The 27169-nt window shown below is 40.1% G+C and overlaps 1 protein-coding gene across 2 annotated transcripts; it reads left to right on the top strand.

Annotated features, from left to right (window-relative positions):
- The first annotated feature begins 17828 nt into the window (after positions 1 to 17828).
- nr2e1 (nuclear receptor subfamily 2, group E, member 1) lies at positions 17829 to 26050 on the top strand. Of its 2 annotated transcripts, none has more exons than XM_039780894.1 (9): positions 17829 to 18436; positions 21195 to 21340; positions 22138 to 22225; positions 22592 to 22827; positions 23344 to 23490; positions 23829 to 23925; positions 24053 to 24202; positions 24425 to 24530; positions 25015 to 26050. In XM_039780894.1, exons 1-9 carry the CDS (start codon positions 18376 to 18378, stop codon positions 25175 to 25177), a joined length of 1194 nt encoding a protein of 397 aa, XP_039636828.1. In that variant the 5' UTR covers positions 17829 to 18375; the 3' UTR covers positions 25178 to 26050. The 2 variants fall into 2 exon arrangements, with proteins under 2 accessions (XP_039636828.1, XP_039636829.1); XM_039780895.1 differs by lacking the exon at positions 17829 to 18436 and adding an exon at positions 20924 to 21012.
- Positions 26051 to 27169: the final 1119 nt, after the last annotated feature.

The following is a 27169-nucleotide window of genomic DNA, read 5'->3' as shown; positions in this document are numbered from 1 at the left end:
TCTCGCGAGAGTACCTCACCGTTATCAGATCAGTACCAACTTGTCATCATAAATCCTCCATGTGAATAAATTACATATAAACAGTATAGCCTACAATGTAATCTTTTGAGGGCATATTTGAATTATACAACGTAACTTTTAAAGTTTATACTAATATAGAGTGTACTTAAGTAGTATATCAAAGTATAACTTTACATTAATTAACTACAATTATAACTACATTAATTTGATTTGTTTGGATGCTTTCACCATAAGCCTATGTGCCTATACAGGGTTCTCCCTCACAAAGCCTACTATTTATAGTACTGTTGCCACTATTACTGGGAAAAGACTATACCATCTTGTTCAGAAAAAAATGATATATAAATGATATAAAATATACAATACTACTACTAATAATAATAATAATAATAATAATAATAATAATAACATCAATAATAAAATTACTATTTATAATAATGATACAAACTAGCCTATATTAATTCTAATATTGACGTCATATTTGAGAAATTGATTGTTGAACTACAGTATCTATCTATCTATCTATCTATCTATCTATCTATCTATCTATCTATCTATCTATCTATCTATCACACAAGTTAATCACAAAAGACGGAAGAGTTTGCACTGCAGTGTAGGTCACTTCAGTTTGTGTAAGGGGGAGGTGTGAGTGTGCATGCAAGTGCGTGTTGAAAAGTGATAGCCGTTCCTCCTGGTCTCCTCATTATTTACGGGTTTTTGACACCATACAATTTGCAATGTGCGCTCGGCTCGGAGCAAATAATCACGGAGTCAAGGTAAACGATTTGGGCTCCAATCCTGATTGTGATAATTGTCAAGAACCCCCTCGAATCAAGCAACCGCAGTCAATGGTCGTTAATGTGAAATTAGTGGCTCTTGATAACTTGCAGGCCGCATCAATTCCACAGTCATCAGAGCCTAATGAAAATAAGGGGGGAGAGAGTGTGCACGGTATTAGCGGCCTATTCTGATGCCTGCGCACATCTCCAGTGGTAAATATGGATTCTGGCCTCTAACTGCACATGGCACTTTTAACTCTTCTTCTCTTGACCAGAGTTCACCTAATTGTTCAGATGTTCCCAATTTCTTTAGGCTGTTATTTTTAGTGTGGCTTTCAGGAAGAGGAAATGATTATAACCTAAACCCCTGTTTTTTTCCTCTTTTTTATTTTTTTTGTGAAGTTATGGATGTCCACTTTGTTACACCTTAACTTTGAAAAATAAAATCACAAATAGACACAAAAAGCCCAAGTCTTTAATATTATTGTTATTATTATTAATGCATGCATGAATTAAACATATAGACTAAAAAGTAAGTCTCACTTCGTTACATTATTCACTAAGTTTTGGATGTCTTTCCTCTGCGGGCTAATCAGCAGAGCACCAAGTAAAATCGGCATATCATTACTATTTGAGATGACCGTTATTGTCAGATGGCAGAAAATGCCTTAATTAGTGTGATAGATAGAGAAACCAAGAGGACAAAAATCACTAATTAGGCCCATAAATTAGATGATGGTGGTGATGAGAGCCCTTCAGGAGCGATGGCAAGACTCAGTCCAAAAAGCTCCTCATAATTTTGCGCACGATAACCGTGCAGAAACTGGTCAAAAGAATGTAGCCTATATCTTTTGATAATTTGGAGAGAAAAACACCACAGAGCAACACTGTAGGCCCCCTATCTTAAGCAGAAGTAGATAAAACAATGTAAAAAATAGTCCAATACAAGTAAAGTTCATTAAAAATCATATTTAAGTAGGCTAAATGTACAGAAATAGCTTATGATTCAAGCAAAATAAAGTATCAAAGTAAAAGTTCTGCAGAAAAACAGTCCCTGTGACTAATATTATAACATTGGTATTTTGTGAATGCCAAGATGTGAAGCTACATGTATGCCCAAGAGTATTTTCAAATCCTTAAAACATGATTTTATTAGCCCTCCACTTGTAATAAGATAAGGTAAAGATTGTTCGCTCAATTTGGGGATCTGAGATTGTGATTTGAATCCTTTTCGTCCTCGTGAAAGTCTCTAACTGGACAATCACAAAGGGGTTAACTCAAACCGGTTTAGCCTTAAACTTGGCTCTTGGCGTGGGGAGAGAAAATAGCTGTAAAGTTATGCAGAAGTTATTCTTCATCCTTCGGGCCGTCCCTAATCCGCCAAAAACCTCATTCTTTCATCGGAGAACTGTGCCTCCTTTCTTGTTCCCCCCTCTCTATACAACATAAAGTCAGACTGCATTTAATGGTTATGTCGGGATGGGAGAGGGGCTTTCTTCTTCCCCTTTTCTACAGAATATTGCCCTTTTCGTCGTGTGAGTCTCCCAACCCACAGGGACCCCTATATTCTTCCCTCCGCGTCTGACTCGAATCACAAACTAACCCTGATTTTCACCACTTTGCTGGGAATTGCGGGGAGTGATAATAGAGATTTCGCTTTCATTTTATACGCTTGACTTGGTTATTGTTGCTTTTCTCCTCTCCCGTGATTCTCCCCTTTTCCAGGGATTAGCCCTGACTTCGCCCGCTACTGGCCGCCGAAGTGCCCCTGAGCCCCGGGATGACAATTGATGCAGATCAAGGCAGGCCTATTCTGCGCCTTTAAAGAGGACCGAGCTGAGCAGCGTTAAAATGAGGGAGTTTTAATTGAGGAAACGGATGCTTCTCAGTTTGCTTCCCACAAATTTATTTGCTAGAGTTTTTGTGGGATGATATTTAAAAAAAATTAATATAATAATGGCTAGACTGTTAATTCTTATCTTATAGGCCACTATAGGCGACTGCATGATGACGATGGTTGGAGTGAGGTTAGAGAAGCGAAGCTGTTGATGATGGTAAAGTAATGGATGATAAATGGACAGTAATGGTAAGTATGTTATTTAGGATCATGGCACTGGTGATGATAAAGAAGAGGGCTATGATCAGGTCATGATTAGAATGATTGGAGTAAAGTACAGAAATGCTGATGAAGATGATGACAATGATGTATAGTGATGGAAGCGGCTGCTGCTGATGAGGATGAAGAAGATTATAAACTTGAGTCATAAGGCAAAAAATGCTGATAATAATAGTCATGATGATCATTAAAGGAAGATGAGGAGGGTGATGCTGAAGATATGATCAGAATTCGAATCAGCTTTATTGGCCAAGTATGTTCACACATACATACAATGTTACCTTCCGCTTTCTTTGTGTTGACAAACTCCGGTCGATTTATGAGGACTATGGTTAACTGATCCTCAGATCTCTGCAGGGTAAATCCAGACAGCTAGCTAGACTATCTGTCCAATCTGAGTTTTCTGTTGCACGACTAAAACAACTTTTGAACGTACACATGTTCCACCAAAACAAGTTCCTTCCCAAGGTTATTTTGCAGCGGCACCGTGGCTCCGTCCGGCACTTAGCGTCCCAAGACGATTGTGATTGGTTTAAAGTGTAACTCTCGCCAAAATGCAACCTAGGGTCTTTTTGTACACAAGTCAAACTTTTGTTTAAAAGCATATTTAGGACTGAATCGACACTTTTAAGATTTACCGTATTTTCATTTTTTCAGTCAAATGGCCTTTTAAATGGTAGTGCTAGGGGCACTTTTATGCTAGCCTCAAAATAGCTATTTTTAAAACACTAAGAAGGCTCAACACAATATGAAACTTTGCTCGAAGTATCACCAGAGGCTCTACACCTTAACGAAAGCATTGACAACATTGTTTGTGTACCCAGAGTTTACTAAAAAGAAAGGTTTTGAACAACTCACCATAGCTCTTGTTATTTCCGGCCGCTACCACCTCGGTAGTCAAAATGAGTCGATATCCAAATTTCCATATGAGGCCCCTTTTTCAACTACAAGGTCAATATTGTGTTTCTATAACAACAAAACAAGAAATAATCCATGCATTTATATGGAACTAAGCTTTAGGAGCTTTCCATCTTTACTCTCCTCCCTGTTACGTTGCATTCGGAAATCGACTGTTTTTGACTGATAAAATGGCTGCGGCCGGAAACAACAAGCGCTACGGTGAGTTGTTCAAAACCTTTCTTCTTCTTTAGTAAACTCTGGGTACACAAACAATGTTGTCAATGCTTTCGTTAAGGTGTAGAGCCCCTGGTGATACTTCGAGCAAAGTTTCATGTTGTGTCGAGCCTTCTCTTAAAAAAATAACTATTTTGAGGCTAGCATAAAAGTGCCCCTAGCACTCCCCCTCAAAAGGCCATTTGACTGAAAAACGAAAATACGGTAAATCTTAAAAGTGGCAATTCCATCCTAAATATGCTTTTAAACGAAAGTTTGACTCAGGTATATTCACAAAAAGACCCTAGGTTGTATTTTGGCGAGAGTTCCGCTTTAAAGAAATGTCAATAAACCAGAGCATGTTTTCCTCCCATCCTAGAATGCTGTATGGACTAGCCAGACCCTCCTAGGCAGTGCTGTGGAGGAAGGGCTGGCAATGTGAGACTATATACTGTACATACAGTATGTGTTTTATTTACAATAACTTTATACTTGTCTGCCATATTTCAGAGAGAAATATTATGTTGCATTTCTTGGACAAATGCAGTTTAAGATATATAATAAGCTAAAAATCAGGTGATTCTCAATTTGTTTGGCCTGTAGCCCCTTACAAAAATAGCATTATCTGGTTGTGTTCCCCTCGTCATGTTTCAGATGAGTTGTTAGCAGTTCCACCAAAGAGGGATTTCTCCTCTAAAATTCTCAAATGGTTTCCGTTAAATAAGTGTTCCAACCTCCAAAACTACATAATATTTCACAAAATAGCAAAGATTAGAGAGGAGTCTGAAAAATGTACAAACATTAGTGTTGTGGAACTTTCTTCTTTCCTCTCCCAACCCTTCAGATTTACTTTGTGTCCCTTTAGAGGGGGCAGAACCTGAAGTTGAGAACCACTGGACTAACTAACTGCTAACATAAAGTCATAAACACAGCTGGTGGAGGTGCTACCAGCTACAACAGAAAAATGCTGCTCACTCATGGGTGCATCATATTAACAATCTAATAATGTTATATATATATACAGTGCCTTGCGAAAGTATTCGGCCCCCTTGAACTTTTCGACCTTTTGCCACATTTCAGGCCTCAAACATAAAGATATAAAACTGTAATTTTTTGTGAAGAATCAACAACAAGTGGGACACAATCATGAAGTGGAACGAAATTTATCGGATATTTCAAACCTTTTAAACAAATAAAAAACTGAAATATTGGGCGTGCAAAATTATTCAGCCCCCTTAAGTTAATACTTTGTAGCGCCACCTTTTGTGCGATTACAGCTGTAAGTCGCTTGGGGTATGTCTCTATCAGTTTTGCACATCGAGACGACAGTTTTTGCCCATTCCTCCTTGCAAAACAGCTCGAGCTCAGTGAGGTTGGATGGAAAGCGTTTGTGAACAGCAGTTTTCAGTTCTTTCCACAGATTCTCGATTGGATTCAGGTCTGGAACTTTGACTTGGTCATTCTAACACCTGGATATGTTTATTTGTGAACCATTCCATTGTAGATTTTGCTTTATGTTTTGGATCATTGTCTTGTTGGAAGACAAATCTCCGTCCCAGTCTCAGGTCTTTTGCAGACTCCATCAGGTTTTCTTCCAGAATGGTCCTGTATTTGGCTCCATCCATCTTCCCATCAATTTTAACCATCTTCCCTGTCCCTGCTGAAGAAAAGCAGGCCCAAACCATGATGCTGCCACCACCATGTTTGACAGTGGGGATGGTGTGTTCAGGGTGATGAGCTGTGTTGCTTTTACGCCAAACATAACGTTTTGCATTGTTGCCAAAAAGTTCGATTTTGGTTTCATCTGACCACAGCACCTTCTTCCACATGTTTGGTGTGTCTCCCAGGTGGCTTTTGGCAAACTTTAAACGACACTTTTTATGGAAATCTTTAAGAAATGGCTTTCTTCTTGCCACTCTTCCATAAAGGCCAGATTTGTGCAGTATACGACTGATTGTTGTCCTATGGACAGAGTCTCCCACCTCAGCTGTAGATCTCTGCAGTTCATCCAGAGTGATCATGGGCCTCTTGGCTGCATCTCTGATCAGTCTTCTCATTGTATGAGCTGAAAGTTTAGAGGGACTTCGTAGATTTGTAGTGGTCTGATACTCCTTCCATTTCAATATTATCGCTTGCACAGTGCTCCTTGGGATGTTTAAAGCTTGGGAAATCTTTTTGTATCCAAATCCGGCTTTACACTTCTCCACAACAGTATCTCGGACCTGCCTGGTGTGTTCCTTGTTCTTCATGATGCTCTCTGCGCTTTACACGGACCTCTGAGACTATCACAGAGCAGGTGCATTTATACGGAGACTTGATTACACACAGCTGGATTCTATTTATCATCATTAGTCATTTAGGTCAACATTGGATCATTCAGAGATCCTCACTGAACTTCTGGAGAGAGTTTGCTGCACTGAAAGTAAAGGGGCTGAATAATTTTGCACGCCCACTTTTTCAGTTTTTTATTTGTTAAAAAAGTTTGAAATAGCCAATGAATTTTGTTCCACTTCATAATTGGGACCCACTTGTTGTTGATTCTTCACAAAAAATTACAGTTTTATATCTTTATGTTTGAGGCCTGAAATGTGGCAAAAGGTCGAAACGTTCAAGGGGGCCGAATACTTTCGCAAGGCACTGTATATACATCCCACATAAGAGCCATTTTTGCAGAATGAGTACTTTTACTTCAATAGATTTATCTGATTCCTCTGTACTTAAGTATGATTTTTAAATGAAACACTTTTACTTGTAGTATTTTTATATTGTGGTATCTTTTACATGTAAGGACCTGTTTATTACCTTACCACTGGATAAAAGCATTGAAGAAGAGGAGAAGGATGGAGGTACTAACTGTGACTGTAGTCTATCAGCTCTATAAGTGTCACTATCTAATCACTGCAACAGTTTGAAACAGTCTGACTGTGCAGATCTGCTCATCACTAGCATGTCACACAAGAGAGGGTTTCATTATTTGCTGTGTCTCCCCCAATCAGGCATCTCTGCAGCACTGTGAGAAGTTAATCTTTGTTGACGGTGTGTTGTGCGCTCTTCCGTGGGCTGGTTGGGTTGGGACCTCTCCTGGAAAGCCTGGTCTGTGCTCATATAGAGGGGGATAATTACCAAACACGCAGCCGACAGCAGCGACACAAAAGCCGCTTTGACTTCCTCACTGCTGGTCGCCTCCAGGGGATGGTCCCGCTCCCTGCTCACCCTGCTCACCCAGACCACTTCTCATCACTCCTGAGAGGCAGAGACATCTTGTTCCATAACAAGACATGAAACTGACTTCTTTCAGCTCCAGTGAACTGGACATAAACCCCGACTGACAACCTCCAGTGCCCAAACAGAACAGGGAGAGGCCGGGTGGGCCAGGACAGAGGACAAGAGAGGGGTGGGGGCGGCACAGGGCACACTAAATAAAGTTGTTATTCACTTTAATCTTACATCTTGACGGGAAAACAAAGCAACTTTAATTTAAAACTAATTTATCCAGTTCCAAAGAATCAACTGCAACATTTGCATTTCAAACTGTTTTGGATCTCTTTCACAGATATTTGTCAACTTTTCATGTCTAAATTTATGATTTCTCTCCATGGTGCTCTCAGAGCTATCTTCCCCCTCTCAGAGCTCAGCATGTTACAGCAATGAAAGCATGACGTGCTGTAAATGTAATGGGCCGGGAGTGATTGTTTCTGACAAGCAACAAAACACATCGTCCCTCCCCTCAAATTAGTCCCCCAGGAGGGAGCGGGGTGAGGGGTTCATGTCCCAGGAGACACATGGACGGGACAGCATGCCAGCATATAGCATGAGCATGCATGTGCCTTTTAGCATCTAACCTAGAGCCGTACTGGTGTTTTTTCTTTGCTCTTTGCTGGTTCCAGTGATTTAGTCCTATATAAAAAGAGGTTACTGTGACCACTGAAAACAAAGCCTAGTTGATTATGATCACCTTAAATGGCTCCCTTATGCTATGTTGATGTTACATACAGAATGTGGTATGAATTAATAGAATAACGTTTGTTTACCTGCTGGAAAAGTGGGGTAAACAAAACGAATCCTTCCCTAAACTTAAACTATACAGTAATATGCTATATTCAGCACACTGCTAGAAAATATATCTGTGTTAAGTAACATTATTTTGAGTAGATTTAGCAACCTATTCTGACTTTTTTCAAATTCTTTCCAATTTAAAATTTTACTGAAAGTAAAAACTGTATTTTTGAGGCAAGATTAAATTACTTGTTGAGAATCATTTGTGCTTTTTGTTTTGTTGAACCACCAATACAATATCAAGGCTTCCAAGAAGACATTTCCACTTTAAAGCATTAGGTTTAACACTGGCCATAATATTTACTTTTATATTTTGAAAAGTTATTCTAGAAAACTTATTACATAAATTTAAAGGTACACTTTGGAGTTTTAATTGAGTTTTGCTTACATTTGACGTTCTTCAACAAACTTGCATGATGTCACCACTGTGTTTACACGTGCATGGAGAAATGAACAATACAATAAAACATTGCTCTACAGCACCACTCATGGACAAAATCTCTACAGGGTTCCTTTAAATGATTGAAATCAAGATTAAAATATAGGTATATACAGTATACCTTCTTTAAATTACAATTTATTTGTAAGAGCAGTTGGGGGAAAACCCTAAATGCAGAAATGGAGCACCTGAGGCAGCACAGAAATGAATTGCTGTGGTCACGCGCACAGAAAAGTGAAAGTGTTCTGCCAAAATTAGGTCTCTTTGACACCTTTAGTTATAAAGTTGCCTAAACCTTTTGCTCCTATAAGTATCATTAAATGTAGAAGGAAAGTACAAGGTAAACAACAACAACAAACCCTGAAGTGGAACTAGGCAGACTGATTTGGAACTGAAGTGGAAATCATTTAGTATTTTCAAAAATAAGGTATTATGTTGATCAAGGATTAAATACAGAATATTGTTGGCACAAAGTGAAAGCTGACAAAGTCTGTAAAAGGAGAGCAGCCGCATTACAGCTCCATGTTATCCAGCTTTATTATTCATCGCGGGCCAGGGATAAATAGGTAGTTAGACTGGAAAGAAAAGGCAGTTAGCTAGTCAGTTAGCAAGGGGTTAGCTTTAAAGCAAGCCCTGATTTGTGAAAGAGGGAGTGGGAGGAGTGGTGGAGGGTTTGGCGTTCAGGAAAGCCTCTCCTGGGCAAGAAGAAAAGGATTTGGCCCAGATGCACGCAGCGATGTTAACTTTGAGTGGCCCCTGTGGCTCAAGCTCAGTACCCCCTCCTTCTTACTTCCCAAGCCCCCAGGTTGCCTTTGCATGACATCATCCCCAAACTATGCCCCCCATACCCATGTGAATCTGAGCTGTCACAATCGGCAGCCACCCCCATTAAACTGTACTGCGCCACAAACCCATACGTTTCTCCCCGTTTCCATCTCTTCTTCTACCACCAATCTCCTTCTTCTTCTTTTTTAACCCCCAGAAAGGCATTGTTTGAGTCAGGGCTTGATCAAAAAACTGTTGCCCGCCAACCACAGGGCTTTCTGTAAATTCAATAAGGCCACCTTAAAGATTTTCCTAATTAATGGATGACATCTTTGGCTGGAGGAGAGGCTAGGCATTCTGCTCTAGCTCGCTCTTTGTTCGCCTCCTAATTAACTTTCCTAGGTCACTCAGGTCCCCGCAACCTGAGAGTGAAGAGCCCCCATTGAGGAGGGAGTTGTAAACTTACTTTTTTTGCCTCGGCACTTAAAAGGGGAAAGCAACTATAGGGAACAGAAAATATCCTATTTAAGTCCTTTGTGAGTGAACTGCTTGCACATGTTCCAATAAAGGAAGTCTTCTAAATAAGCTGCCATGTTGCTCTCCGCTCCCCCTCTTCCTTCTTTATCCCACCTCTTTCACTCCCAGTTCCACAGAAAGGTTATGAATGATAGCTCTGGGTTGAGGGGGGTAAAGGGCCAAAGGACAGCATCTGGGCATTGTGGAATTGTGAGCATCTGAAACTTTGAGGGAATTTGAGGATGGGAAAGCACTGAGCTGCTGGGTGGTGGGTGAGAAAATGTGGTGAACATGAGAAAAAAACTAGTGCCTCTATGCCCTTATCATTGTTTGGGTGTTTCTAAAGGACCCTATGTCTCCCAGCTGCTTTTATCACTCATCATCTTTATCTTTCAAAGTAAAAAAAAACATCCTACATATGAAACATAACATGCATTCTGTTGCCATTTCATTACTTCAAACTGGACACAGATAGACCTCATCCTTGTATTGTCATATTTTATTATAAATATGTTTTATTATAAATTGAGTGCTTTATTTGTTACTTACAAGTGATGTTTTAAACATAGTCCTATGATTTTTCTGGTGCAAACAAAACATTTAAAGTGACAGAGAGTCATTTTTCAAGGAAAGAAATTTATGCGTACCATATCTTTATTCTCTGATCGATTTTTTTTTGTTTGTCGGGCATTGCAAACTAGCTCAGACTATAAATGCTGCGGTATGTGGCTTTGGTCTGTGCTATAGTCTTGGCCCTAAAAATAAAACAAAATTGAAAAAATGAAATATAACATATGGATTTTTTAAGCAATATATGACAAGTAAAAGTGGTTACAGGTGTAATGAGGGAGCCAAAAAATGCATCATAAATGTGTGTGAGTAAAGCTTTCACTTTTTCACTTGTTACTTGTGTGTGGTTGACACTGAGGAAGACCAGTGTGCCGTGAGTAGGCATTGGTAATCATGTAGCCATTATAATACAGGCTTTTAAACCTTTGTACTGGCCTGATGAAGGTCCATGACCAAACTGTTGTGTCTTGAGGGAACTCAGCACTGACAGTGTGCAGGAATTCAATTATTTCCTTCACATGATTTCATGACATTTTGAAGCAGTCTACCCCGTTTTTGTGGACTGTAGCCTATCAGACATCAGAAGCACCTGCATTGCGTTTCATTAATCATAACCAACTTCCATTGTTTTTCATTCTGCTTTAGAGGTAATTTGCATGTATACACAGTCACTCTCACATTATATGAAAACTAAAGACTAAACTAGCTATATACACAAAGGATAGCCGTCACTAACCCACAAATGCCACATGCTCATCACTATTCTCATCATGTCACCTGACACACACTCATACGCTGACCTAGATCTGCTCTCCAAAGAGCCTCATCACACACATTACGCCCCAGTCTGAATACAGGCAAGGTTGCATGCCCTGATTCTATCAATGAATCTCCAGTCCCCTGGGTGTCTGGGTGTGTATTAAGACCCGTGAGGTGAGTGTGAGGCTCCTGATGACAGCTCCTGTGCTGCAGGGTCCCCAAGGGTTAATGACGAGTGGAAACCATGACCTCAGACCGTGACCATTGAACCTGACCTGTGGAGCCGGCTGGATTACATCTGGAGAAGCAGGGCAGAAGCAAGACTGACTGCTGAACAGAGCAGGATGAACAGCAGAATGACTGTCAGAGTGACTCCAGGTGAAGCACTGCTGATGACAGCCATTCTGTGTTTAATCTGTGTGACGGCCGAGACCACTGTTCACACTGCTGATGCTTTTTAAAGACATTCTGTGTGTGTGTGTGTGTGTGTGTGTGTGTGTGTGTGTGTGTGTGTGTGTGTGTGTGTGTGTGTGTGTGTGTGTGTGTGTGTGTGTGTGTGTGTGTGTGTGCGTGCGTGCGTGCGTGCATGTAATATGCCACTGATGGGCAGCAAACTATTAACGTCCCCCTTCACTCAACAATTTATTTTGCTTATTGTTTCTCCACTTGGATGTTTAGCCTTCACTGTGTAGAGTTTGACATTTTGATTCATGGATCTACACAAACACGCCAAACCAATGGATAACATGTTAAAGGAAGAACACTTATTCCCAGCATGGACCCAAAGATGTGGAAAGACAGACATAAAACATGTAACATTAAAAAACTCAAACTTCACCAGTGCAAATCAAAATATAAACAGCTCAAGTAAAGAATTTCATTAAAAACCTGTCACCTTACTCCATAAATAAGCTCTAACCTGACTCCTGAGAGTAAATCTTGTTTTTGTCATCTTCATAATCAAGCTTTCGGTTACATTACATAGGCTAAATTACACAGGCTACATTACACCCACAAATCTAGTCACCTCTGCATGACTGAAACCTGTTTTTTCAACTCCTGGCATTTTCACACAGCACATGCAGGCAGCATATTAAATTAACTGTAGATACATTGATCACATGGCGGGCTCCTTGGCTCTCACATGTTTGTCTTTGCAGTGTGAACAGACTAAGCCCCTCTACTCAGCTGTCATAATTTGTTAACGAGTCTTTTCAGAGAGGGAAAAAAGAAAAAGAGAAGACAGAAAAAAAGAAAAGAAGGCTCTTCACGAGTGACTGAAAGCAGAGGTCCATCCAGAGAGGGAACCCAGGGGCGACATCAGACCGATTTCAGACCAGCCCGTGATGGCATCTCTGTATATTTTAATATTAATGACCCTGGCCGCAAAGCCGCCTCTAAGCCTCCAACAGGTGCCCCAGCCCCACTCGAGTCTGAAAAACCGGGATCATTCAACATCGCACTATCCACAGCAGCACCACCACCGGGCAATAAAGACTGCAAATGAGGAGGATGAAGGCAGAGAGGAGGGGGGGAAAGACATAAAAAGTGGACAGGGAGTTAGAGAGTCAGCCATCTCTTGCAAATACGTTTTTGAGTCACTTTCCCCAGCTGAAACATGGGTCGATATTTCCCCCCACCCCTTGAGAAAGAGATTGACTTTTGTTTGGAGTTTGTGAGAAGTGGGAATCAGAAGCGGGACAATGGGACTCCCCACGGTGAGAGGCTGAGAGGAGCCATCTCAAATCAGTCAGCCAGAGGACTGACTAATCCGTCCATTGTCCCTCCCCAGCCACCGGCCGCACATCAACACATTCGCCCCCCATTGTCCCCCACCCTCATGCAGCGGGATTTGCTCTCCCCAACAGCCAGTTTTGTCCACGGCAGTTCGAGCGGAAGTTTCTCACTGACAATTTGCCCCAAATAGATTTGTCAAAGCGTCCAACTGCACTGCACCGACTTGTGGGTTTCTGGATTTGGGTTCTGGGTCTGTTTTTTTTTTTTTTTTTTTTGGGGGGGGGGGGGGGAACTCTTCTACGGTGAGGCCTTGGCGTATGTGTGTAAATATGTAAGTGCGCACTAGTTTGCAATGTGTGCGTGCAGAGGTGTGTCTGGATGTAGATCACGCACCAGTGGAGGAGATGGTGGGACTGCGGTAAAGTCACTGATGTGGTGGTCCCAAGGGGCTGGGATCAGGAATCTCTCCTCAGTGTTACTGTGATCTGACACTTGTGCTTCTTGATGAGTAAATTCCTGTATGGTATCAACACTGCCAGAGGGACACATTCAACACTGGGGCCACCAGCAGTGGCGGGAGAAGTATTCAGTTTCTGTATTTAAGTAAAAGTACTAATACACTGTAAAAAAAAATAAAAATAAAATAAAAACTACTCAATTACAAGTAAAAGCCCTGCATTCAAAATCAAAAGTGAAGTGAGTAAGTATAATCAGGAGAGTGTAAAAGTAAAGGTTGGCCTGGTCAATGCAGAAAATATCCCTTGTGAGAGGTATACTGTTACTGTATGTATTTAGAGTATTATTATTATTATGCATTCATGTGTAAGCAGCATTTTGCTGCTGTAGCTGGTTGAGGTGGACCTAATTGTTTGTATCTATTATTTTCATATCCATCTACTGATTATGTCTTCTTCATTAATTTATAAATGATTTGCTTTGTAAGAATTCAGAAAATATTGACAAGTGCCCAGAGCCCAGAGCCCAAAGCCACACCTTAAGAATGCTTGTTTTGTCCAACCACATAAATCAGGATTCAAATAAAAAAAAGTGCAGCAGATCCTTAAATTTGAGAAGCTCGAACCATGAAATGTCTGTCACCACAAATGTCAACTTGTCCTTATCTAATAGGAGAATGTTTACACAAGACAAAACCAACTCAGTAGCATATATGTATATGAAAAAAAACATATATTGATACATTTTTCTCCGTCCTATTGGGTTCAGTCAATTGACTTTTTCCACACGGATAATCCACCACTGCTGTCCATAGAGTCCTACCGGGTACATATAATAAAACAAACAATTAAAACAAAAGACAAAAGTCAGTACATCATGTAAATGGAAATTTCAGTTTCCATTTAAGAGCCTGTCAATTTGTTTGTTCCCCTTTCCATGTTTTGAATATTTAGATTGTTCTACATAAAGTTAAAGGCTTAGTAGGCCTCATGGGAGAGCATGGGAGATCCTGACTGACTGAATGGTCTGTCTGATTGTCAGGATCAGAGCAATTACTGGATTAGGGGACTCAAGTCAAGATCACACCCAGTTCAGAAACACTGAATGCATGAAGCAATGGATTAATTAAAATACAATGACATTTTAACTCAGTAAAATATGAACAGTATCTTTATGAAATATCTTTGATTACCTATAAATTAAGAAGTAAGGCTCCTTTAAATTCTGAATGAGCACGCAGACAGGTAACCTGCATCTATTTAGTGACTCCTGTTGTAGAACTATCCATGGTGCTGAAATCAGGCTACATATGTTTCACTTATTTGGACATTTTAATAATATTTAAGACCATTGAGTATTAATATTATGTAGGAGAGGGTTGTTTTGTAGCTTTGTTGAACAAGTCTGTGCCCACTCACATTTTCTGACTATCTGTCATCAAAACAGCTGATGGAATGATTCCTCACTGTTAAGACAATCAGCTAAACAGCAACAGTGTCTGTGGGCTATAAGGTGACTGACTATGATCTCCCCGGTCAGATTTAAAGGATGCATGGCTGCGTGGGTCTTTGGTTGGCTTGAATTCTCCCCATTATTTGCACTCTGGAGCTTTGTGACTTCTCCCTAAAGCTGATTGGTTCACGCCTGGTCGGATCAGGGCCTTGGTAGTGATAGCAGTGCATATAAGATATGGTTAAACTCTGGCCTCCAGTCGGTGATTGTCTATCAGTAAGAATATATATATACTGTAAATAGCAAAAACTGTCATTTGTCATATCTTTATATATTGTATTGAACGAATGGTGTTGTTATGATAATTTGCTCATCATTAAAATGTCAGCCTGAACAACAAACGTCAGCAGGTGTGTAAACCGAACATACCTGAAACAACATCCTATTTACACCTATATTATTCTACAGGTGTTTTCTCATTGTTCAAAAATCATAAAGGATGTCAAACGTATTGTTTAGTGACTTCTGTTGGACTCTTATTCGTTTCTCGTTGTCTAAGTCTATCCTATAGTATGTCAAGTATTCGCATACTGATGCTGAGCTCCCAAAAAACAGATACACGATCCACTGGCCTCTTTGTTAACGTCATTTCATTGACTGTTGGAGGAGAAGAGAGTCACTAATACAAAAAAGTGAAAGAAGGCAACCCCGGCAACCATGATGTTGGTTATATTTGTGTAAAGGCTATCAGTGAATGAGAAGGATTAGGACGAGTTAAGGAGATTATGTCACACATTCACCATTCACCCAACCCCGGCAGCCACCCACACACATGCGCACACACCGCACACACTTAAAAATAACTGAACATGTTATTGATCTGTGAGAATGGAAAAATGTTTGTTTTGTTTTTTTCATGAATTAATCACCAACAAAACAAGTGGTCGTTACTTATTCTTTAGACAATACTCCTTAATAAAAGGTCTATTGCATTGTCTGGACTATTTATAGGAAGTAACTAAACTTATTTTTTAGGACCAGAGGCTTTCTGTGTGTCTCTGCAGGAAAATCAAAGCAATATTATAGTGTTTTTTTCCTCAGTCTTGTTAGTCTTCAGCCTCGGCTGTTCAGCTAAAGGGCAGGTTGAAAGACACAACAATGGCTGATTGCAATTAACTACGCCTCTCCGCCTCGCCCCTGTCCGCTTAAATCGACACTTTGTGAGTCCATATGGCCTTTAGTGTACCGTGGGAATGAACACAATTAAAAACAGAATATGGATTTCTGGAGTTACCCGGCGAAAGCGCAGCAAGCTGTCAAGGTCAGGGTGTCAGTGAGCGGGGCCCTGCAGCCCTGCAGCCCGGCCCCGAGCCTCCGGACAGCCGGCAACGGGTGATGTGAGGTGTGCAACATCAGAGTGGGCGTTAAACATATTAAACCAGTTTACCCACATTAAACCAGTTTAATTAAACTGGTTTTACATTAAACCAGTTTACCCACTAGCAAAAGACAGTTAGTAAATTAATTCATTAATAATTTCAATGCATTGAGGCAAAAGAGAATAAAAGAAATATCGTATCAAATTGTATTATCATGTTATTGTTTATTATTAAAGTGAATTTTCTGCACAATAAGTGATGTTTTTGTACAATTCTATTATCTGTTTGGTGTCAAAGTGGAAAAAGTGTGAGGAAAAACAACAGTGTAGGTCTAAAGAGAAGTCAAATGGAAGAACAATAATGAAGAGTGTGATAGTGGAATAACTATAATAAAGAAAAGAAAATAAAAAAACATTACTTTTAAATAAATTAAAAAAGCCACAACTAAGTTTGTATGAATCTGTGCATACAAAAAGTAAACAACGACAAAACTGCACTAGGAGCTAAGTAAAAAGTTATTACTATTGTTGTTATCGCCACTTTTAGAGGCGTATTCAAAACATTTTGATTGGTCTATTTATATATTTTATTTATCTAATGATATAAGCCATGATGTTTAAAATGCAAAACGGGCGAGAGTGCAAGTCGTCACATTCAATTTCCACATTTTCTGTTTGTATGTAGATTGTTTTTATTAACTACATCGGTTAAAATTAGTCTTTCATGCAAAAACACTTTTTATTTGTAATTGTATCACATTTTTGCCTCACAGTGCTGGCTGTATGTGTGTTTGCATGTCACTGTCCAACTAACGAGCTCTAACTTCAGATTGATCATTCTTTGAATGGGAACTTGTAAATAAGCCAAAATAAGAGCTTAGTAAAAACACAGGTTGAAAAACACTGAGATCAGTGAAGCTCAAAATGACTTCAAAAAAAGCCATTAACAAAGGAAAGACATGCAACAGAAACAAAAGCTATATTTCTTCAATATTAAATAAATCTGAATCTTTCTTGGGCATTTCTAACCTGTGATAATTTATGAAACAATTCAATCCAATACATCATTAACAGCTATAATAAAATCGGTATAATTGACAATTGTTCTGACTGACCAGTGTCTATAGTGGGCCCCAAGCACTTATCCTTGAATCTTAAGGAATTCATGTGTAACCAGACACAATAGTGTATGTAGGAAATGAGGAGCATGACACTGTTTTATGTCGAGCCCCATAACCCCCCTCTTCATAACCTCTTAATGGTCTAACAGCATACCTCAGCTCAGCATAGTGGTCATGATTGCAAGTTTTCTGCAGCACCGTGTTCAATTCAGCTCAATTTGTTGCATTTTTTTTTAAGTTCGAATATTTTATGTAATATTTTGAATTGCATTCTTAGATAATGTTTGTAATGGGAGTATTCATTATAGGTCTTTTTAGTTGGTTACTGTAAGACATGCAGCCTAAATAAATGAATTCGGAGCTAAAACAAATCTAAATGTTGCAGAAAACATGCGTGCCACACGTGTTTTGTTTTTTTCTTGCAGTGCTTCTTGATCCATGAGCAAGGCACTTCACATCACTTGCACACACGTTCACACGATCACTCACATACACACTCCCTCACACGCCAGTGACGTCATGCTGGAGTTTGGAGTAGAAAGCCAAGTGGATGAAGGAAGTGGAGATCTCCACCCTCCAGCCTCCCCCTGACACTTCTCATAAATATTACCAAGGCGTATTTGAGGAACTCGCACCACAAAGTCACATCGTGTCCTGGTTTTAACAAGCTTTCACCTGTCAGAATATCCGAAATTAGATTTTTCTGTTTTCACACCGCTTTGGCACCGTCAGATGCGCTCCAGGCAGCGTATTTCCAACTCCAACTTTATGCACCGGCTGTTGCTCCCTGAGTTGGAGGGCTGCTGTCGCCGTTAACCGGTCCGCTGCAGTCCGGTTCTCCTTCCGCAGGGACCCTGCATATCGGAGACGAGCATTGTCTCATACAATGTACAATCGTGTGTCTTAATTTGGGTTTGTCTATCGGAGATCTACTCTGTCAAGTTGGACGACTCGGGACATTGACTTGCCGATCTCATCGCCGCTAAAGACTTGAAGGAAAGTCCAACGGGTAACGAGTTTGATCGTTTTTGCCAGCGAGAATAAGAAGAAAAAGAGGACATTTTCCATTCTCAACTTTGTTATTAAGCCGAGAATCCATGATGAGCAAACCCGCCGGATCAACAAGTGGCTGTCTGGATATTCTGAATGTCAAATCAAGTAAGTGTTCCCTTTACTGATGCTTGTGGATAATACAAGTAGCCCGGTGTGTTAGAATAAATGCTCTATGGGCCTTTCTCTGACATGGAGTGTAAACATGAACATAAACCTGCTGCACGCCTATGTTTCTCATGTCATCCGAGCTTCACTACAATTAGTTAAGTCAGTTCATTCCTTATGGTCTTATGCGAGTAGTGATCCGTGGGAAATAGCTGTGTTCTTTTTCCGAGTAGACTAAACACACAGTTGGCTGCGTAAACTTGTGTCCATGAGCGATAATTAAAGCGCCTTAATTCTGATATCTTTTAAGAAATTGAATATAGTTTTTGTTATGTTGAACTACTTTTTTAGGAGGAAAAGATATATAACCATGCTCCGAATATTCCTCTCGCGTCCCACTTGATGCCACTTGTTGCCTGTAATTTCATTTTCAGCAACTTCTATGAAAGAGTAGCGATACAGAGCGAGATATTTAATCACTGATAATATATGATTTTAAAGATTGTATAAGATATCATTCTCTTACTGCACTGCTGGGTGCCTCTTTTAGACAAATTAATAAAACAGCACGTATCTGTCTTTATGTGTCTGTGTGCGCGCGTTTCTATACTACTGTAAAAAATGTAGTTTATATAATTAATCATGAATGTGTTCAGTGGTTTTAAATTCAATTGTTGAGTATTTTTCTGGCGGCATTGAAGACTTACTTGTGGTTTAATGCTTGAGATCAAATTGGATTGTTTTTCTTAACCTTTGCAGTTATCCCTCTGTTAGGCCTCATAATAAATCCAAATTATTGTATTATATTATTGTAATCACACTTCGATTATAATATAGGCCAAATGTAGATTATTGTGTCAAAATATAAGACATTTCTATTCATTGTACTGGGTTTCTTTCAGCATCGTTCCAAACGTGTTGCTCAAGTCAAACTGTTGCTTCTGTTGTTTTATCTTCAGGTGCTCAAATGAATCAAAATTGCTGTTAATAACCAAAAGGTTTTAATTTAGAATAAAGAAAAGGAGACTACAACATTACAACTACTGCCACTCAAGTTCATACTCACATTATGGGTGGTCAGTATAAACATTTCCTGCACTCAGTAAAACTTAATTTCTAGTTCTTTTTAGCAGGTTTTAGCCTTGATGGTGATTACGTTAATAGAATATGCCATATATCTTCAAGCAATTACTGCACACAATGGAAACGAATTGGACCCCCACAGCGGGAAGTTAAATACATTTCCACCCTTCACAACAAAATTGTGCGTCATTTTATTTAATTGACTTTCAGCAATCTACAGTTTTATATTTCTTTGAGTTTATCTGGTTCAAATTTTACGCACGTTCGTTCATCAGAACAGTGAAAACTTTTATTTTGGGAGTGAGCAAATGAACTTGACTTGCTTAGCGTTGGTTTAATAAATGTCTGTTCATCAGTAATTCACTCCAATGAGTACAGTTAACATTTGTATTATTAGTTTAAAAAAAAATCTAGATTCTAATTGGCCATTAGACAACTGCACATGGGGATGTAAGTTATTGCACAGCAGGTTTAATTGTTTAAACTACTCTCGCGATGAAAGGCCAACTCTGCAGAAACTCTTTCCAGACTAAATGCTACATAAAACGTTAGTTCTCTCTATCTTATGGCAATTACACGGCTGTGGCCAACAGTTAAATAACCTACATGGCCTTTTGATTCTTAATAATCTGGCAATTGAAACCATATAACTCTCCTCCTGAAGTCATTGTTTTTGCTGCTCAGTAGTTATTCCCATGCTACCCTTTTTGACGGGTCACTGGTGAATCAATGAGCAGGTGGCAAAACGTCAGTGTAATTACATAGACGGCTTTTCCCTCCAGAATAAAAAAAGACTCCCTCATATGCATACAAATATACTTCTTTTTAATAGATCTGAATACAAAATCTTCGCACCAAAAAAATCACATTTTTTCATCTACACCGGGGTCGATTTACATACACTTCATTTGAGTTGGTGAAACGAGTTGGTGCGCATTATTCTCATGGTGCAGTGTCACTCCCTAATCCTGGGGCCTATAGACCTGCGGGATAAAGCAGCTGTCGAGTCCCATTATGAAGGGGAGTTGGCAGCTTGTCGAGATCCAGGCAGTCAGACGAGGTTCAATGGGGGAAAATCATTAAGTTAACACTTTCCCCTAATGTCTCCATTGTGCGCCCTCGGGCCATTGTCTTAGAGAGCTCAGATATGACGCTTCCCACCGGACTTTATTCTTGAAATGTGCGCCGTGAATTCCCATACCGAGGCGCTGTCCAGTGTGTGCGTGTGTGTGTGTGTGTGTGTGTGTGTGTGTGTGTGTGTGTGTGTGTGTGTGTGTGTGTGTGTGTGTGTGTGCGCGCGCGCGCGCGCCCGCGTGTGTGTGTGTGTGTTTTGTGCGGTTGTCTGACAAAAACAAATAATTTGTAGGACGATTTGTCCATAGCTCCACAGCGTAAAATGTCTAAAACGACTTCATTTTTCGCATTTATTCGCACTGTCCAGACAGTGCCAATTTAAGCAGCTAACATGACAGCTCTACGGAACTCAAAACTGAGTAAAGCAACGATTTTCTCAAGTTTTATGGCAACTTTGGAAATTGTTCTTGCAATTTACCCAGATGTTCAATAATGACGATAAGCAATAGTCACAATTTGCCATGACATTTTATCCATTTGAAATTGAGCTGAATTGATAATTGAGTGAATGGCATTTAATTGAAATTTGGGCCTTTCTCAGGTAGGATTCTGGACATCCCATGCAAAGTGTGCGGCGACCGCAGCTCGGGGAAACACTACGGTGTTTACGCCTGTGACGGCTGCTCGGGATTCTTCAAGAGAAGCATCCGCAGAAACCGGACCTACGTCTGTAAATCTGGCTCTCAGGTGAGGCCTCTTCTTTATTTCTTATATTTCCTCATTTTCCTCATCCTCACATTCCTCATTGGCTCCTTTTTACACAGGCTTGTTGCACAGCTGCAATCTCTATAAGTTAGCAATATTTGATCGTGTCATTTTTGCATCAGATTTTGTAGAGAATCAAGCAAGTTGGAGATGCAACATAATAACATAACTAGACGTTTATCAATGAATAGTGTTGTACGCCTAAACATCTATCACGTTCAATCAGTAATATATTATCAGTAATCTAGTTTCTGTATCTCTCCCAAGAGAGATTTGTATTCTCAGTGTTATTAGAAGCAGGGGTTAAGTGACACGACGTCCCTGGTCCTCATCCAAAAACCATTACCAGCTTTACGCACGGAATGCGCATTTTACGCGCAGATTTTCTATTTGCTTTAACCCTTCTGGCGCTGTGTTAAGTCTCCCTTGATGAGCCTAATTGTGTCATGCCTGGACGATTAAGTATTGGGCTAAACACCGCGCTGCTATAATATACCAGGTGTAATCCAATCTAATGTAATGACTCGAAGGAGAGGATTTAGGCAGCAGAGGGCGGGATAGAGTACTTATCCTACGGGATGAGGCCGCACTGGCGCCGCAGGGGAGCAGGTTGATAACTACACGATAATAGCACGATCTTTCACCTGGAGATTGGCCTCCCAGGAAGATAATAGCAAGAAGCCTTTGGTTGTGCACGCTGAGAGAAATTAAACTGAAGGCTGTAACTCTCTTTCTTCCTTTCTCTCCCTCTCTCTCTCTCTCTCTCTGTGTGTGTACAGGGTGGCTGTCCCGTAGACAAAACTCACAGAAACCAGTGCCGAGCGTGCCGTTTGAAAAAGTGTCTAGAAGTGAACATGAATAAAGACGGTAAATGGGCATGATTTAATTAACACTTTTACAGTGGCGTTTTGGTGGGAGGTGGGCAGCAGGATGGAAAGTGTATTAAGGCTGTTAATGAAGGCTGAAAAGAAGTAACAGGTTGAATTGCCTACTCTTCACTTATTTTAAAGAGGATGCTATTTACAGCATTAATGGAGATTACAGCTCATTATAGCCAATTATTTTTCCTTTCTCACAAACAAAATTTGCACGTTGACTCCCTAATTTTAGGAACACATAGTTTAGTTCAATAAAATACACTAGTAGTAACTAATAAAGAAATTAGATAAATAAGCCATTTACTCCTGTAGAGATCATTCCTTCACTCTGTGTCCCTGATGTCCCGTTTCACAGCCGTTCAACACGAGAGGGGGCCCCGAACGTCAACTATCCGCAAACAGGTCGCCCTATATTTCCGGGGCCACAAAGACGTCCACGGATCATCGACCCATTTCCAGGGATCCTCTCTGCCCGGCCCTCCCTTCTTCACCACGGTCACGCAACTGGAGCCTCACAACCTGGAGATGAGCGGAGTAGCCACCACACCGGAAAGACAGGCCATCGTGGGTCTGGCACAGCCCACCCCAAAGGTATATTTTGGGAAACAATTATTTTTAATGTTGTTGTTTTGTTTTTTTATCGCCCAGGATTTAATATGAGATATACATACTTAGCTTATGAGTATGGCTAGTCCACCTCCAAATAAACAGCAATGAGTGTACAGGCTAGTGTGCTTTCTTTGGAGTTTTTATCAAGGCTATAGCATTTAATGTCGTTTTTTAAATCTAGAATGATCAGAATAAACAGTTCATTTAATAGTTCATGATATTCCGTGGATATTTATATTATAGGCTTCCCTAATGTTATTATAGGATTACAGATTTTCTCTGTAAGGGTTAGAAGTTGAAATTCTTGTTTTCAGCCTGTATGAACCACAAATCCGCCTATTAGATTTCTCACAGTAAATCCACCACAAGCAACACTAAAAACTATAAAACCAGGTGCTGGGGCTTGGAATTTGACCTTTGTTGTTCACTATTCTGTGAACTTCATTCTAACATAAACTGATACATTATTGTGATGCTAATCTCGTCCACTTCCTCCAGTATCCCCATGAAGTCAGCGGCACCCCCATGTACCTGTACGAGGTGGCGACGGAGTCTGTGTGCGAGTCGGCGGCGCGCCTCCTTTTCATGAGCATCAAGTGGGCAAAGAGTGTTCCCGCATTCTCCACCCTCCCTTTATCTGATCAGGTACGCTTTGGAGTCCAAATATTATCCTGCAGGGCCTTTTAACGTGAGTGGCCGTCAGTCGATTTGGTCCATAACCAACGGTTCAAAGATAGGCTATTTGAATTTGATATAATTTCAGTTTAAAAGTATGTAGGTCAAATGATGTTAAAAGCTGGGACTTTCACAAGCCTTACTAAACGAACTCCCCTGTACGCAATATAGCACAATATTCATCATGTTTTACGCACGAGTTACTATTGCAGGTAATTAATACGATTCAAAAAGGCTGAAAATGCAATAAATGCATGCTTCATAGGGTACAGAGTACAGTTGAACAATGAAACTATTTCTCTTTGCAGCTGATTCTGTTGGAGGACGCTTGGAGAGAATTATTTGTTCTGGGCATCGCGCAGTGGGCCATTCCTGTGGACTCGACTACTCTTCTTGCTGTTTCTGGTATGTAACAAGGCATGAGAGAGCTTATCTGCATACAGAACACAACAGCTGCAGAGTAAAAGTGTTTGCATAATCAGTGAAAGCATATCATGTTATCATAATGACATTTCTCCATATTTATTCGTAGGTATGAACACCGAAAACACAGAGTCTCAGCGGATGAATAAGATCATGTCTGAGATACAAGCACTTCAAGAGGTGGTCACCAGATTCAGACAGATGCGTCTTGATGCAACAGAGTTCGCCTGTTTGAAATGTATTGTGACATTTAAAGCCGGTGAGTATTATTGTCTAGAGTGTTCTCATTTAACCGAACGAAGGTCATTTACCGGAAGCCATTATTTCCACTTAAGTGAAGTTTCTCTGCTGCCTAAGCCCAGCTCTGGAGAGGGAACGGGAATAAAAGCAAAAGTTATTTTAGCAATTACAAATTTTTCATTATTATTGTAATACGTCACATTTTAATTAACAATTAAAACCCTGCCTCTGTCTTATATAGTTCCGACGCATGGCAACACTGAGTTAAGAAGTTTCCGCAACGCCAGTGCCATCGCTGCACTACAAGACGAGGCACAGCTCACTCTCAACAGTTACATACACACCAGGTAAGATTCAATCGAATCAATCTCTCAGATCTATCTATCTATCTATCTATCTATCTATCTATCTATCTATCTATCTATCTATCTATCTATCTATCTTTCATTCAGATCGATCTATCTATCTTTCAGATCTATCTATCTATCTATCTATCTATCTATCAATCATGTTTCACGCCTAGGTTGAACTGTCTTGTGCAGGTAACTATTAACAGCCAGATTCATTATAAAGTTAATGAGGCAATGAGCCGCTGTAGTATCTTGTAATTGTACGCAGGTGTCGTAGCTGAACCTCATTTTTAATTAGCAGCTATTTGTATCACAGGTGTGCGTAATTGGGTAGGCTGACACTCTGCACAAAGAACCGGGGAGAGCGAGAGAGCGAGAGAGAGAGAGCGAGAGAGAGAGAGAGAGAGAGAGAGAGAGAGAGAGAGAGAAGAGAGAGAGAGAAAGAGAAGAGGCTGTTTTTGACCCCAGTGTTGTGTTTCAGGTACCCGACTCAGCCGTGTCGCTTCGGGAAGCTGCTCCTGCTCCTACCAGCGCTCCGTTCGGTGGGCCCGTCCACCATAGAGGAGGTGTTCTTCAAGAAGACCATCGGCAACGTGCCCATCACCAGGCTCCTCTCCGACATGTACAAGTCCAGCGATATATGAACCCTCGCCATCTGAAAAAGACTTGAGCTGAAGGCCCAGAGACCCACCCAGCAGTCGACAGAATGTCAAATCATAGCAGGTGTAACCGTGGGTTGAATTATTGCTGAGCACAAAATCTCTTAGGCTGTCTTAAAATAGCCTATTTAGGCCTAGGCTCCTTTGAAACAAAGACTGCAACACAGCTGGAATTCACCAAGTAGCCTGTAAACAGTTGCTCTAGTTAAGAATTAGCCTGTAACTTTCATTATAGATTTACCTGTGTGATAGCCTACTGAAACACTGCAATCTCTGGTGTAGGCACCGTGTTTAAATATCGCCTAAACACTCTGGAGAGCACCTGCCAAGTATGTCTGACAAAGAAATGTTATATATTAAGACGTTTTTCGAGTGTCTGTGAGACCAATGAGCTTGACGACCAATTCAGTCTTTTATTGCTGTGATCAATCCCAATGGAGGAAACCAAAAAAAGAAAAAAAAAAGATGACGCATGCGTAATGGGGATGTGAATCGCTGTCCCTCGATCCGGTGCTGAAACCAAACGCACGGGGCAAAGAAGAGGTGCCAACTCTATGAAGAAATAGAGGGGGTGGGAAAGACTTTTAAAGCATATGCTTGCATTGCTTCTTGACTGTAAACTACATTCATCTGAAGATGGTGTTTGTATTTAAGTGGTTACTGTCCTGTTTGTGTTGCTGTGTCCTGTTTGAGGCTGTTTTAGGTCGACTTTGTGAAGTTAGGCACTAACACTGGATAAAACAATATTCAGCACTTGGAAATGTTTTTGTGGCCTGTGATGTTTTTATTCTGTTGTAAATATTTGGAGTTATAACTATTTAGAGTTGTAACCGAGAGAATAAAAGACACTGAATTAAATTTCTTTCAAATAATGTAGATATGAAACTACCAGCTGAAATGTAATGGTCAATAATGGTGATGCTCTTCTAAGATCTAAATCTTCTTATCAATGTAAAAGTACAATTTCAAAAGATTTCCCAGTAACACTATATAATAAGGGTACAAAAAGCATGCATACGTAACTAAGACTCATGATGATTTAGTGCCAGATATATAATATAAGAAATGATCGAGTCACTATGGGTTTGCAATTAAAGATTGCCCATTTAAAATTAATCAATTTATCTTCCAACAAATGAGCTAAATTCAAGTTACATTTAAAAATGTGCATTTTAGATTCATGCATTAGATCAGCCTCAATGAAAGCCAGACATCACCTGTTCACATGGAAACATGAAGACTTTTTTATTTTATTTTTTTTTAAATCAGACTGGTAGTCCGATGCAAACATTTACATGTTGCTGATGCATGACCCAACAGTCCTCACTTTTCACTTTGTCACATTTACAAGCTTTGGTGTTGCACACATTAAGTCTTTATCATTGCTTAATTATTACTTTGGAATTTATTTCAAGTTACCTGGTTGACTTGTCCCTTTACGTAAAGTCATATTGTGATACTAATTTACAAATGCTTAGTTAATGAAAATTCACTAAATTCTGAAAAAGTATGGAACAAGCATACTGTTCTGCTTTCAGAGAGGCTATTCAGGCCTGAAATGGCATTTTCTATGTAACTGGATTCAAGCGAATTGGGAAACATTTAACATTAACAATCATTTATTGATTATCCATTAAACCTTAACTAATCGCATAAAGTCTGACTTGGTCATCACGATACATCCTGCTTTAAAAGGTCCCATGGCATGAAAACTTCACTTTATGAGGTTTTTTAACATTAATATGCGTTCCCCCAGCCTGCCTATGGTCCCCCAGTGGCTAGAAATGGCGATAGGTGTAAACCGAGCCCTGGGTATCCTGCTCTGCCTTTGAGAAAATGAAAGCTCAGATGGGCCGATCTGGAATCTTGCTCCTTATGAGGTCATAAGGAGCAAGGTTACCTCCCCTTTCTCTGCTTTGCCCGCCCAGAGAATTTGGCCAACCCATGAGAAAGAGAGACATCATGGCTTTCAAACAA

The sequence above is a fragment of the Perca fluviatilis genome, chromosome 18 (assembly GCF_010015445.1).
Source record: "Perca fluviatilis chromosome 18, GENO_Pfluv_1.0, whole genome shotgun sequence".
Classification (NCBI taxonomy): Eukaryota; Metazoa; Chordata; class Actinopteri; order Perciformes; family Percidae; genus Perca; species Perca fluviatilis.
The sequence above is the reverse complement of the archived record's forward strand: the minus strand, read 5'-3'. Positions and strand labels throughout refer to the sequence as shown.